This window comes from Dipteris shenzhenensis, chromosome 31 (genome assembly GCF_047967505.1).
Source record: "Dipteris shenzhenensis isolate YYH24624 ecotype China chromosome 31, Dip_SZ_1.0, whole genome shotgun sequence".
Lineage (NCBI taxonomy): Eukaryota > Viridiplantae > Streptophyta > Polypodiopsida > Gleicheniales > Dipteridaceae > Dipteris > Dipteris shenzhenensis.
Genome location: NC_141626.1, coordinates 24495060 through 24508970, shown reverse-complemented (window position 1 = coordinate 24508970; position 13911 = coordinate 24495060). Strand labels below are relative to the sequence as shown.

Here is a 13911-nt window from a genome sequence, read left to right as displayed (position 1 = left end):
CCTTGGCTTGGGTCGCTAGAGAAAAAATCTATTCTATCGTCCTACTTTGAGAGAGAAAGAAACAAAGAAAGAAAGTTTGTTAAAGTCTTCGGAAGACCGATGGGTACAAACGAGTTGTGGTAGTGGAGCTACTAAACAAGCATCCACACCGATGCAAAATGTAAAAAAATGCAGAATGATAGTACTACGTCCTAAGTACAACATAGTCATGATGGTTGACTATATATTAATCTTGGCATCATCATCAACATCATCATCAGCAGCAGTAGGACATCAGGGTGGATGAGGCAATGGGGACATGAAGTCGGCAATAGAGTGATGTCGGCCACTCAAAGATGTAGTCCAAGCACGTCTCTTGGTCGTAGCTCTGTGTGCTGCTGTGACCCTTGTCGGTCGAGCTCCGACTCTAAACAAGGAGGGGATTCCATGGGAGTGGACATAGGCTTGCAATCATGCATGTTGAATCTGTCCAAGAGTTTTTGAACATACTTGGATTGAGACATAACAATGCCAAGTTTCTCTTGAATAAACTGGATCCCCAAAAAGAAATGTAACAAGCCCAAGTCTGACATATTAAATGTAGCTTTCGGTTGGGCTTTGAAATCTGCAATTACTTCCTCATTTGATCCGGTGAGCAGCATGTCATCTACATAAAGAATGATGACGAAAATATCCCCCCCATCCTTCTTGATGTAGAGGGTGCTCTCAGTTGGACTATTGTGCAGCCCCTTGCTGGTTAGAAAGGCATCAATTTTGGCATACCATGCACGTGGGGCTTGTTTCAGTCCATACAAAGCTTTATTCAGCTTGCATACTTGATGTGCATTTCTTGAAATTTCAAAACCTGGAGGTTGTTTGACATAAACCTCTTCCAACAAGTATCCATTAAGGAAAGCTGTTTTAATGTCCAACTGATGAACATTCCATTCAAAATTTGCAGCCATGGCTATAATGGACCTGATGGTGGTCATCCTGGATGTAGGAGCAAAAGTCTCCTCATACTCTATGCCCTTTTTCTGAGCATATCCTTTTGCAATTAGCCTTGCCTTGTACCGATCAATGGACCCATCTGGCTTTCTTTTGACTTTGAAAACCCACCGTGTACCTATGGCATTCTTACTTGGTGGCAAATCCACAACATCCCAAGTCTGATTTTTATGAATGTACTGCAACTCATGGTGCATGGCATTCATCCAATGCACATTATCCTTTGCTTCTTCAAATGTCTTAGGCTCCTCCTCATCAAGAAGAGTATCTACATAAGCTGATTCAACTGAATGAGCTCCCTCCATGTGCCTTACAGCACTACGAGTTCTGCCAGGCAATGGAGCTTTAATCCTACTCTCCGTGAGAGTCTGAAGCAACCAATGTGGGACTGTTTTGGCTGCATGTATCTCTTGAATTTCTTGCCTGACAACTTCATCCACACCCTGAGGTTGTACCAATTCAGCTAGGGGCTGAATCTGTACTTGTGGAGCTGGCGGAGGTTGCTGTAAATTCTGAGTTTCAGCGGGGGAACTAAATGCTATAGGAAGCATCCCCTCAAACACATCATCTGAAGAGGCCGGAATCTGAAATTCAGCATGTGTATGTGCAGAATTTTCAGAGAATATAACATCTCTACTAACAAAAAACTTGCGTGTAGCAGGATTGTAGAGACGATAGCCTTTACTTTGTGAACTATATCTCACCAAAATGCATTTGAGTGCCTTATCTGACAACTTGTGTCTGAACTCCACAGGCACGTGGGCATATGCAACACAACAAAAAACTCTGAAATGGTCCACTGAAGGCTTTCTCCCATGCCATGCCTCATAGGGAGTGATTGTCTTCAAAGCCTTTGTAGGAGCCCAATTTAAAATATAGTTGGCACACATGAGGCCTTCCAGCCAAAACCTGTGAGGGAACTTCTTACTTGTAAGCATGCATGTATCCATTTCCATGGCGGTGTGATTCTTCCGTTCAGCTTTGCCATTCTGTTGAGGTGTAAGCCTCACTATAAGCTGATGCATAATGCATTTTTCTTTCAGAATTGTCTCAAATTCATGAGACATATACTCCCCCCCTCGATCTGCGCGAAGTGTTTGCACCTTGAGTCTTGTCTCATTCTCAACCATAGCCACAAAGTGTTTGAAATGCATAAACACTTCTGATTTTGCCTTGAGACCATAGATCCAAGTGTAGTTGGTAAAGTCATCTATGAATGTAACAAAATAGAGATAACCCCCAAAAGCAGGTGTCCTCATGGAACCGCAGACATTACTGTGAATAAGCTGTAATTTCCTTGTAGCTTTTACTGCACCATCCTTTTTGAAGGGAAGCCTATGCATTTTGCCACGAATGCAACCTTCACATGCATGAGGAGGAGGCGACTCCAAAGGAGGTAATGCATCAACCATATCATGCCTTTGAAGTGTCATTAAGCTGCCATAGCTCATGTGCCCATACCTGGCATGCCATAACTCCGCATTCTGCATCGCAGCAGTGGGAGTGCTAACTGATAATGCAAGATGGGATCTTTTTTCATATAAATCAAGCTGAAAAAGACCCCGATACAAAGTGCCAGACAACCTCAAAGCATAGTCATTTTCTTTGTCTCTGACTGCACACTTGTCATCATAAAAAACAAGCTGGAGACACTGAAAGCAAATTCTTAATGCCTGGTACAAAGAGTACATCTGAAATTCTGAAATCTGTGCCATCAGTGGATGTGAGAATAATGTCTCCCACTCCACACATTGAATAAGAAGATTTATTTGCACAAGTTACCTTCTTCTTGGTGGGTGAAGAATGCTCGCCAGTCCGGGTTGCCATATTTCTGCGTGTTTGTTCCTCCTGCAGCAGAAGTCCTACCAACTCGTGAAAGGAGAGAGGATTGATGCCCCCCCTCAATGACAGATTAAGCGAGGTGTGGAAACCAAGATAGGACTCAGGAAGAGTTCAGAGTGGTGGTGATCATCTCTGAATCCGGAATGACTTCATCAATATTCAGCAGTTGTTCCCTGAGGTTCTGAAGCTTTGTGAGGTAAGAATTCATGGGATCTCCCTCTTCCGTATTTATATGAGAAAGTTCTCGCTTCAGAAAGGAAACCCTGGCATCATTTCTTGTTGCAAACATACTTTCAAGTATCTCCCAAGCTGCCATAGATGTCTTGCATGACCGAATATGAGATCCATCTTTCTTTGTGACGAACAAAACCGGTGCTCCGAACGGGGATTTACTTGGCCTAATAAATCCACTGTCTACCAACTCCGTAATTTGTCTCTTGAGCTCTTTCAATTGAGAATCATTCATTCTATATGGTGCTCTTGCTGGGGGTTCACTACCTGGAATCAGTTCTATCTTGTAGTCCACTCGTCTCTTGGGTGGCAATCCCTTTGGTAACTCTTTGGGCATAACATCCGCAAACTCATCCAAGATCTCCTTTATCTTTGCATCAGTAAATCTTGGAGTGGCTGCTCCAATCACATGTGCTGTATTTGTACCTCTTCCCCTGCCTCCAGCAGTAGGAGTGACAGGTATAGGCGTTGTATCTGGTCTTTCTTCATCTCCATTGACATAATCCCAAAGATGTCTGGCAACCAAGATATTGCAAACCATGAAACTCCACAAGGAGTAGTTGGTGCCATCCAACTTATCCTCCTGTGTGAGAAGCCCGAACACCTCATTTGAGTTGTTCTCAAAGAATACAACAAACTGACCAAGTGAAATCCCTTCTTGGGATATGAAATGCACAAGTAAAATCTGCAAAGAAAAATATGCCTAAAGTGACAAGTACTGTCACAACCTGTCAAAGGCTCAAAATGCACAACAAAGCTCTGCTCAATGCCCAAAAATTTGCAAATAGAATCTGCAAAAAGTGGCAAAAGTCTGCAATTTTACTTGTACTGAGTCCAAAACTGTTTGCAAACTTCCACAATGCTCTTTTACCTGCAATTTCTTGTGGGAGATTGCATACAAAAGATGGCAAATGGTATGAAAGCCCCAAATGTTGCGCAAATTTCACTCTGCCTACAAAAGCCCCAAATTTCACTACAAAATTGCAGTGTAATTGCAAAAGCCCCAATTTCTAGGACAACCTGCAACCCAACTGCAATGTCTGTCCACAAATACGGAATGCCCCAAATTTTTGCAAGATCTAAGCCAAAAAATGGCTATCTGCAAACAATGCCTGCCAAAAAACAAAATTGCTAGAGTACTTGCAAGGATAAAGCTTGCACAGAAGGTTTTGCAATAGAAGTGTACGGAAGGTACACGCTCTGTACTGTACGGACCCCACATAACTTGTACGGACGTACGTAAGAATTGTATGGAAGGAGTATGAAAGTACGGACGAGATTGTACGGAAATACGGACGACATGTGTACGAATGTACGATCGGTGTGTACGGAACTTGTACAGAAGGTATGGAATCTGTACGACACTTGATGTATGGACTGTACGACGGTACGGACAGCATATGTACAGACGAGTGTATGTCAGATGTACGGAACAGTCCGTACGACTTGTACGTACAGCAGCGTAGGAGCGCGTGTGCCGACGAGTACGGAAGAAGTGACGCATGCAGTACGTACGTTGTATGGATGGAGAATTGTACAGACGACGATCTGCTGATGATGAGCAGGAAGAGCAGGGAGCTTGCGGGCAAGGAAGCTAGGAGCAAGGTGCAGGTCCGGGAAGCAGTGTCTGCTCTGATACCAAATGTTAGAAAAAGAGAGAGAGCTAGAGAGCTAAGCGTTGTGCTTGCAATAGATGCAGTGAGTAGTACAAGAAGTGGGATAGGTTTTGTCTAAGTGACAAAACCTTATCCTTCACTAACCGTAGTTAGTGAACTAACTGTGGTTAGGGGGAAAAACCTCTAAAAACGAGGGAAAGTTGCCCCTAACCTCCTTATTACATTACATTGGTCACTGCTAGAATATAATAATAATTCTAACACCCTTTCACCTCTGTTACATTATTTCAGAACTTCTTTTTACTTTTCTCACATTAGTTCAGTTTACTGCTTGACATCTTCTGCAAATTGTACCCTGAACATTGTATGTCTACTATAAATTGCCCCCTGTATCCTTATGCTGATTTGTGATTGTTGACAGGAAGGAGTGTCTGCTGCAGATATGAATATTGCAGACTGGCTGCGGAAAAAGCATTCAGATAAGAAAACCATTCTAGCAGTAAACAAGTGTGAATCACCAACAAAGGGTCTGATGCAAACCAATGAGTTTTGGGAGCTTGGGTTAGTGCCTCACTTGTATATTCCTTTTACAGCATCTGGTAATTGACTGGTTTGGTGGTTGGAGGAATGCAATAAATGCTTGTTATATAATATACTTCAAACAAAAAGGGGCTGCAGGCATTTTTTCCTGTGAAATGGACATATCCGAGATTCTATGCCTTCTGCAATCTCATGGTCAACTATGCAGTTACAGCTGTTAAATCCCATGATGCTTTAGATTGTGGACGATAATCCGAAAACTAAGGATCCAGGAGCTTGCTTTCTTTTATCTGGGGTGTCTTGCAGTACATGTTACATCTTTTTGAATCGCCCCATGCAAAGTGCTATAAGGACCAACAAGTGAGATGAATTCATTTTGTTTTTGTCTTGTGGACCTTTTTGGTTTGTTGTCTTTTTGAAATGGTTTAAAGGTTAGTGTGTGACCTGCTTAAGCTGAACCTCCAGCCCCAAGCAGATCATAGCTACTGCAAGGCCCAATCACGTCTATCCCGCTTGGAAGCCAACTGAAAAGTGGCCATGTGATCGATCCACAGCTCCTCCCTTGCTGTCCTAGCCACCATCATGCGGAACATTTGTTCGTGCATTATAAGGTCGAAGAGAAGGGGGGTCCATTGCCCCTCTCTTGTGGATGGAGAATTGAAATCCCAGAAGGACGAGAAAGAAAGAAAGAAAGTTTATTAAAGTCTTCGGGAGACCGTGAAGGTCTATGAGACTAAAGATAACTGATACAATGAGCATAACGGTGGTGGTCTCAAAACGGGCCAACCAACCGTTTCTACAAAAAAGAGGTTATGAAGGACTATGTGTCTAGTCCTGATACAAAAAAATATGTCTCTACCTCCAGATGATACAAAGAAGAAGAAGGGGGGGGCACAAAAAAGTGGGGCAGAGGGGGGAGATACAGTATACATGTGCAGGTGGTGATCGTCAGAGACCAATCATAGAGGGGCCGTCAAATGGGAAGTCGGAAAAAACCCTGCGATAGATGATTGGCCTCCGACGTCACGCGGCCTAGTTGAGCTCGGTCGTCGGGGGCGGCGGGTGGCCCTGTGGATGAGGGCAACGGTAACCCCAGTGGGGCGGGCCGAGAGCAAAGACGAGATGTCATGGACCTGGATGCGTGAGTCTGTCCGCTGACGCAGCTGTCGTGACTCTGGCTCTCGCTCACGTCCGCGTCGTCGGCTAGACTGAGAAGAGATATCTTGTGGCTGAAAGAAGTCAGTGATAGGCCGCTGGGTGTCCTCACGTTGTGTGTGTTGCTCGTGTCGCCGTGCTCGGAGAGAAGTATATCGGTCGTGGGTCATCTCATGTAAGAAAGCGGCAAGGCACCGCTGATCCGGGAATTGTAGCATGTGTGGGAGGGAGCCGAATCCGTTGCGGAAGAGGCAGTGGTATCGGCCTCGAATGGCATAATAGATAGGACATCTGAAAGCAAAATGCTCCTCCGACTCGATCTCCTGTAAGTCGCAAAGTGGGCAAAGGCGGTCCTCTCATGGGATACCCTCTGCGCGTCCACTCTCGATCCATAATCGGTGTGACGAGACCCTAAATTGACCGAGGGAGATCCGGAGCGCATGTGGTAGATGAAGTTGTGTGTAAGCCGGAGGTGTGATGAAGCCCTCCTGTGAGATCTGGAGGCAGTGTCGGCGGTAGAAGTCGAGCTTCACAGGAAGCTCGGAGTGAAGAAACCATGTCCGCCAGTTGTGGAGCTGGAGCAGATCCGCCCGAATGAGCCGGTTGACCTCCTGGTCAGTGGGGGAGAGAGGAGATGGTGGAGCGTCGAGGCTGTACTGAAAAGGAGGCAACCGGTCTAAGTCGAGGCCTAGTCGGGTGAACCAACTGGAAAGACGACTATACCAGCATCGCTGGTCCCATCAACGGGGATAAGGCCATAGAGGAGGATAGGGCTAACCAAGGTAGGCGGAGGCGACCGTCAGCGGAGGAGCCAAAATCCCTGACTCTGTGGAGGTAGATGATAGCCTGAAAAGCCGCATCAAGCTGTAGGGGTGAGGCGCCGAACTCTGCTAGAATGATCTGGTGTGGTACCGATGGTTTGCTACGGATCATCCGAGCAAACATCAGTATCTGCAGGCGCTCAACTCGAGCCCACTCTGTGTCTGAAAGGTCGACTCCCCACCAAGGGCTACCATACATGCCTGCTGGGCGGACCAAAGAATAAAAAAGGAGAGACTTGGTCCGCGGGTCCTGAAAGTGGGAGTGGTAGCACTGTCGCTCCAGTCTGGCAAGAGCGGCGTATCCCCGGCTGATCCTGGCTTGCATGGCCGGGCGCATCGTGAAGATCGGGCCTGAGAAGACAACGCCCAAGTATGTGTAGGAGTCAACTATCTCAACAGGGTCGCCGGCGAAGAGGAACTGCTCTCGGTGCATAGCGGGTCTGGAAGTGTTGAAGATCATCACCTTGGTTTTCCCAAGGTTGACCTTCAAGTCATGTGTATCACAGAAGGCCTGAAGTCCATCCAAGTGTCGCTGAAGACCAGTAGCAGAAGAGGATAGTAGTACTACATCGTTTGCGTATAGGAGAATCTGGATGGCAGTCTCCGCAAGAGAGCAGCCTGCACCTCCGAGTGTCCTGATGGTGGTCTCGAGCTCGTCGATGTAGAGGCCAAATAGAGTCGGTGACAAGGGACATCCTTGTTTGACTCCGATAGTGCTCGTGATCTCTGGGGTCCAGCTGGTGCCAATCCTGACCTGCCCCGCCAGCCGCTCATAGAGAGCTACTACTGCCCAGATAATCGCCGAGTCGTAGCCTAACTCCTGCAGACGTCTGATGAGTCGGGCGCGGGGAACGGTGTCAAATGCCTTGCGGAAATCCACAAAGCAACAATATACTCTCTGTCTCCTGTGTCTGGCCTCCTCAATGATCCCTCTAAGTGTAAAAATGTGATCGTAAGTCGAGTGATCCGTCCTGAAGCCGGCCTGTCCGGATGCCCTGAGCCCCTGTATCTCTGCGCGAACACTGACCTCGCCATCTAACATTGATGCATAGATCTAACTCCCAGGGTGTGGCTGGGAGGGGCTCGGGACGCAAGTATATGAAAGAAAAGGTAAGTGTGATCGGCTCCTGGGGGTAAGGGTGCAGTGCGGAAGTCAGTGATCTGTGGGGCTAAAGCAGGAGATCCCAGAATATAGTCGACGACACTGGCTCCTCCGCCATGTGGGAAACATGTGAAACCAGAGGAGGCAGGCCACCGATCTAGTCCATTGTAGATGACCAGATCATGTATACGTCCAAGGTCCAAAAGAGCCTGCCCATACCCAGTAACGGGAGTCCAGGAGTGATGTCTGACGTGCACCTGTCCTTGCGTTGAAATCCCCAACTAAGAGGACCTCTCCGCGTCTGGAGAACTCCACAATGTTTGAGTAGAGATCTAGATAGGGGGATACCCCCGTATCCTCGCGAAGCATCCGTGCGAAATGTGATGTCTGAGGAGGAAAATAGCAGATTGCAATAAAGAGGTCGCGTGTGGAGGGGCGTCGGAATCGGAGCCATAGGTAACGGGCATGGGCATCCCGTCTAACCACGGATGTCAAGCTCGTGAGCGCTGAGCGAAGGAGTACTGCAACTCCGCTGACCCTCGGACCCCCCCAGTATATCTGGTCTCCTCACGGAATACTGACTCCCAGGTATAGCCACTGACCAAGGGGAGAGGGCGCTCGGGGCTCTCATGTGTCTCTGTATAGAAAGCGATGTCGCGTCCAGTGTATGACTCTGAGAAGTTCCCAGGGTCAGACCAGAGGGTACCATTACAGTTCCATACGGTGCATGCCAAGGGTACTGTGTGCTGAGTCTGAGTCTCATAGACCATGTCTCCCTATTTGGGGGGGGAGTCTGCTACCATGTCTGGAGTACCTGGTGGGGCTCGGCGGCGGGGGCCAACTAACAAGCGGCCATCTCGGAAGACAGCCCACTTCCCCTCCTGACGGGCTACATCTCGCTGCAGGGTGCGCCGCTCTTCCACCTGCATAGGTGTGAGATCCTCATCCATGAAGATAGTAGGGTGGTCCCGTAGTGTAGCACGCTGCCTGAGTGCTGCAAGTCGAGCCTGAGTATCCCTGAATCGGATGATGAGTGACTGTGGGCGCGTGGGATCCCGTCCTGTGCGCCATGCATGCTCGATCCCACGCTCGACGAGGCCGAGGGTAGAGGTCACAAAAGCAGTCGCGTCCGCTAAGGGGGTGAGTGAATCTGCGCGGGGGATACCTCGTACTCGGATGTTGAGAGCCTTACTGGCCCTCTGTTCTTGCTCGGCGATGGTGGCTGAGACTGGTGCTTTGGGTGCCCGTCTCGCAACGTCCACCCATCTGGTAGTCTCCGCAATAGCAGTTTGGATAGTAGCGATCCGCTCCTCTACCTCTGATGTAGTGCGCGGGGCCGCTGTGACTATAGCAGTGAGAGAGACAACCTCCTGACGGAGGTGAGTGATCTCCTGGCGCATGCTCTGAATAAGCTGGTCTTGTGATACGGTGTGATCCCGTAGTCGATGTAGCTCCGCAAAGATGTAATCTATCGTCTCAGGTGGGACCCGAGGGGGTGCAAACTGGGACATGGCGTATGGCTGTGGAGGCGTGGGCGATAGGCTAGCTGTATATGGCAGAGGAGTGGAGAAAGGCTGCTGGGTGAGGGGAAGGGGAGACATAAGAGTGGTGGAGACAGAAGGAAGCTGTGTGGGGGGTGAGGGACTGTGACCCTCTCCTGTGGGGGGCAGGCTGAGTGGTACAGTGGTGGGGGGGGCAGTGATTGGAGTAGAGATGATGGCTACGGGAGAAAGAATTGCATTGGTGTCCATTGCACCCGATGTTTTCAGGGCTGGTTGGCTGTCAATTGCTAATCCACTCCTGGAGATGTGCTTTGTGATCTCTCCCACAATTGGCTTCGGAGACTGTTTGGGTTTGTGGGCCATTGTAGGACTTGTTCAAGTGCACGATTTCCAGGGGAGGCAGATCTTGTGCAGCATTGCTGTAGGGGTGCGCAGGCCTGCGCAAGGCCAGTGGCAAGCCAAGGCTTGCAGCAGACAAGGGCCCTCAGACCACGGGAAGGCTGCGGGAGGGTGTGGGGCAGAGGCTACGGGAAGGGGGGGGGGTGCAGAGGCTGCGGGAGGGGGGGGAGTAGAGTGGAGCTACGGGAGGGGGGGGGGCAGAGTGGAGCTACGAGAGGGGCTACCAACTGCCTCAATGGAATCCCCTTCATGGGTTGTGTACTTCAGACCGACATCTTCATAGCGATGGTTAGTCATCCGGGATGTCAAGGTACTTCTAGGGCCCTAGTCTCCAGGATTCCCTCGACACTTGAAACAGGCTGTCCTGGGCAAGGCTTCGGTCCTGGTTATTGTGAGAATGGTGAGGCGTCTGTTGGCTTCGTAAAAGTCAAGTCCTAAACCGGTGAAGGGTCGGGCCGGGGCTGCGAAGATGAAGCTGAAGCTCTGCTCTGATCAAGAGGCCTAGGCTGGAAGGGCGCTAGGGAACTGGGCGGGAGGAGGGAGCAAGAGAGGATGCGGTGGTGGGAGGGGCGGGGGAAGGACAATGGGTGGAGGGTGAGGCAGGGGACAGGATGGTCGGAGGGAGGTTGATGAGGTTGATCATTGGCTGTGCTGTGATAGCAGCAGGGATAGAGGGTGTGGAGAGGTGGACAGGTGGTGGTGGGAAGGTGAGAGGTGGAGGAGAGGGTGGGGGAATTTAGGGGCAGCTGAGGAGGGGTATAGTGGAGGGGGCAGCAAGGGGGCTAGGAAGGGAAACCTCTCTGTGACTTGGCCCTGGGAAGCCGACTGGGAGCTCTAGGGCATTGGCTAAAGTGGGTCTGTTGGAATGTCAAAGAAGACCTCTCCCTCCAATTTCCGAGGTCATCTTAAGGGGGCTCTCTCTACCCCCTCTCGATCCATTACCCATGGGTCAAAGAAGACCTCTCCCTCCCATTTTCGAGGACATCCTGAGAGGGCTCTCTCTTTATTATTACCCTTGGGAAGGGGGAGCTAGTTGAGGGCTTGTACTCACCTACTATCGATGGTGGGCACAACATCTCCAGTTCTGCACAGCCCTCTTGCCTAGCTTCTTCCTGTCCACCCTGGTCTTGGTCCATGTTGGAAGGCTCCACTCAAGGGGTCTAGGACTCCTGCTACTGTCTCGCAGGCCATCCTCTCGATCCTTATGCTGTTGACTTGGGCGAGGTTGTAGGTGGGTGGGTGCCCAACCTGCCCCTGGGAGCAAGCCCTCGCCTTGTGTCCCATCTGTTTGCAAGTAGACACGGACAGGGTAGGCCGGAAACCTCGGCTCTCTGCCGGAGCTCCCCCACATCTAGTGGTTGGAGGAAGATTTCCGGTGGCCGGGAGTCAATTAGCTCTAAATCACTTGAGCTGAGGGATCCGTTATTTGCAAGAACCGAGGCTATTAGGCTTTTCTTGGAGGCTTTAGGCGCCTTTTTAGTCTTGTGGGCTCTCTTTTTAAAGAGGCGCCCTCTTGTCCTTGCTTTAGAGCCTTGTGGGGCTTGCTCTTTGTGCTTTTCTCCCCAACCTTGGGTCCTTTTTGCACTCTCTTGGGTCCTACACATTGCACAAACAAATTCCAACACTTTAACCCGTTAGAGGTTAGCGAAACGCATGCATTCCTAGTTCTTGAACTAATCCTAGTCCCTTGTGGGAGTCCCCACAGCTCTCTTTAACCAATGCAAAGCAAAAGTAAAACAATAGAACTTATTCTTAGTTAACCAAAGTCAACATTCTTGGACCAAAGTCAAGTCGAATAAAGATTATACTTTAGTTCTCGAGAAAAATACCAAATGGTGACAGAATGCTCACCAAACTACTCTCTAAACTTGAAGGGTGATTAGAACTGGATCATCTAGAGCATTAAAAGGAAATTTCAAGCTATCTACGAAGGATTGAAATGGTTCTTGTTGGCGTAGTCTTAGGTATCTAGCAAAAAGCAGCCCTAAACCCCAATATTCTTGGGTTTGTTCAGAGTTAACCAAACTTATTCTTAGTTTAGCAAAGTCAACATTCTTTGATCAAAGTCAATTCGAATAAGGATTATACTTTATTTCTCGAGAGAAGTACCAAATGGTGACATAATAGATTTATTGCTCACCAAACTACTCTCTAAACTTGAAGGGTGATTAGAACTGATCATCAGAGCATTAAAAGGAAATTTCAAAGCTATCTACTACATGGGATTGAAATGGTTCTTGTTGGCTTAGTCTTAGGTATCTAGCAAAAAGCAGACCTAAACCCAATTTTCTTGGGCTTTGTTCAGAGAATAAGAGGGGAATGGTCTCTTTGCAGATTTTATCATGTCTTCCAGTATCTTGCAAAAAGCCCAGGCCTTATTTAGATGTGGATAAAATGTTGACAGGTTCTCAAGAGTTGGACATCAGTTTGTGGCTGTCGAGCAAGTTTGTTTTTGTCTTTACTCGTGTGATGTTTCAAAAGCAATACCTATCCTTTTCTTATCATTATTTGGTGTCCCTGAACTTTCCAATGAAGTAGTTGCTTCTTCCTTGACTTTGGTTTGTTCTAGAGGAAAGGTACTACAAGTATTTCTGAATTTGGGTTTGAAGGCCAGATGCTTTTTTTACGCATTCTATTACAATTTGGAATAATGTTGTATTTTGTGGGGGTCCTGACCATGAAATTTTGAGTATCTAAAAGTCTGTATGGAGGCTTTTCTCTCAGGTTTGAGCCTATACCTGTGTCTGCGATCTCTGGAAGGGGTACAGGGGAACTGCTTGATGCTGTTTGTTCCGAACTGGTTTTACCTCAGGTATTTTTTTTCTTTTCGAAAAGAATTGTTTTTATTATGAAAAGAATCCTGAAAACAACATGGACAATTTATAGAGCATCACCTCACTCTTAGATCTGCAGCCCCTTCAAAGGCATTCTACTTATAATTAGCCATTACCTTTTTGGGAGAACATATGTAGACGTCTCGAATTGCATGTATGCATATAAATATGTATGCATCTCTCTCTCTCTCTCTCTCTCTCGCTCTCAGCATAGCATAGATTAGTACTCAGCAAGGGTCCTAGCGTGCCCTTTGCTTCAGCTCACTGAGGCTTGTATGAGTTCGCTTTTCTGTGTACTTTGTCCCATAGGCCTGGGAGGTCTCATGTGGACGTTGATATCTCTCTCTCTCTCTCTCTCTCTCTCTCTCTCTCTCTCTCTCTCTCATGTGGACAGGCCAGCTTCAGGGTGGATCACTCAACTTACGATCACATTTTTACACTTAGAGGGATCATTGAGGAGGCCAGACACAGGAGACAGAGAGTATATTGTTGCTTTGTGGATTTTCGCAAGGCATTCGACACCGTTCCCCGCGCCCACTCGTCAGACGCCTGCAGGAGTTAGGCTACGACTCAGAGGTTATCTGGGCAGTAGTAGCTCTCTACGAGCGGGTGACGGGCCAGGTCAGGATTGGCACCAGCTGGATCCCAGAGATCACGAGCACTATCGGAGTCAAACAAGGATGTCCCTTGTCACTGACTCTATTTGGCCTCTACATCGACGAGCTCGAGACGACCATCAGGACACTCGGAGGTGCAGGCTGCTCTCTTGCGGAGGCTGTCACCCAGATTCTCTTATACGCAGACGATGTAGTACTACTATCCTCTTCTGCTACTGGTCTTTAGCGACACCTGGATGGACTTCAGGTCTTCTGTGATACACAT

General features: G+C 48.2%; 1 protein-coding gene across 1 annotated transcript in view; it reads left to right on the top strand.

The window, feature by feature from the left end:
• EMB2738 (GTP-binding family protein) overlaps positions 1-13911 on the top strand; it is a 149412-nt gene that overhangs the window by 75327 nt on the left and 60174 nt on the right. Inside the window, exons 4-5 of the mRNA XM_087370197.1 lie at positions 5098-5237; positions 12920-13007. Coding sequence (XP_087226323.1) covers positions 5098-5237; positions 12920-13007 — 228 coding nt within the window. The remainder of the gene's footprint in view (positions 1-5097; positions 5238-12919; positions 13008-13911) is intronic.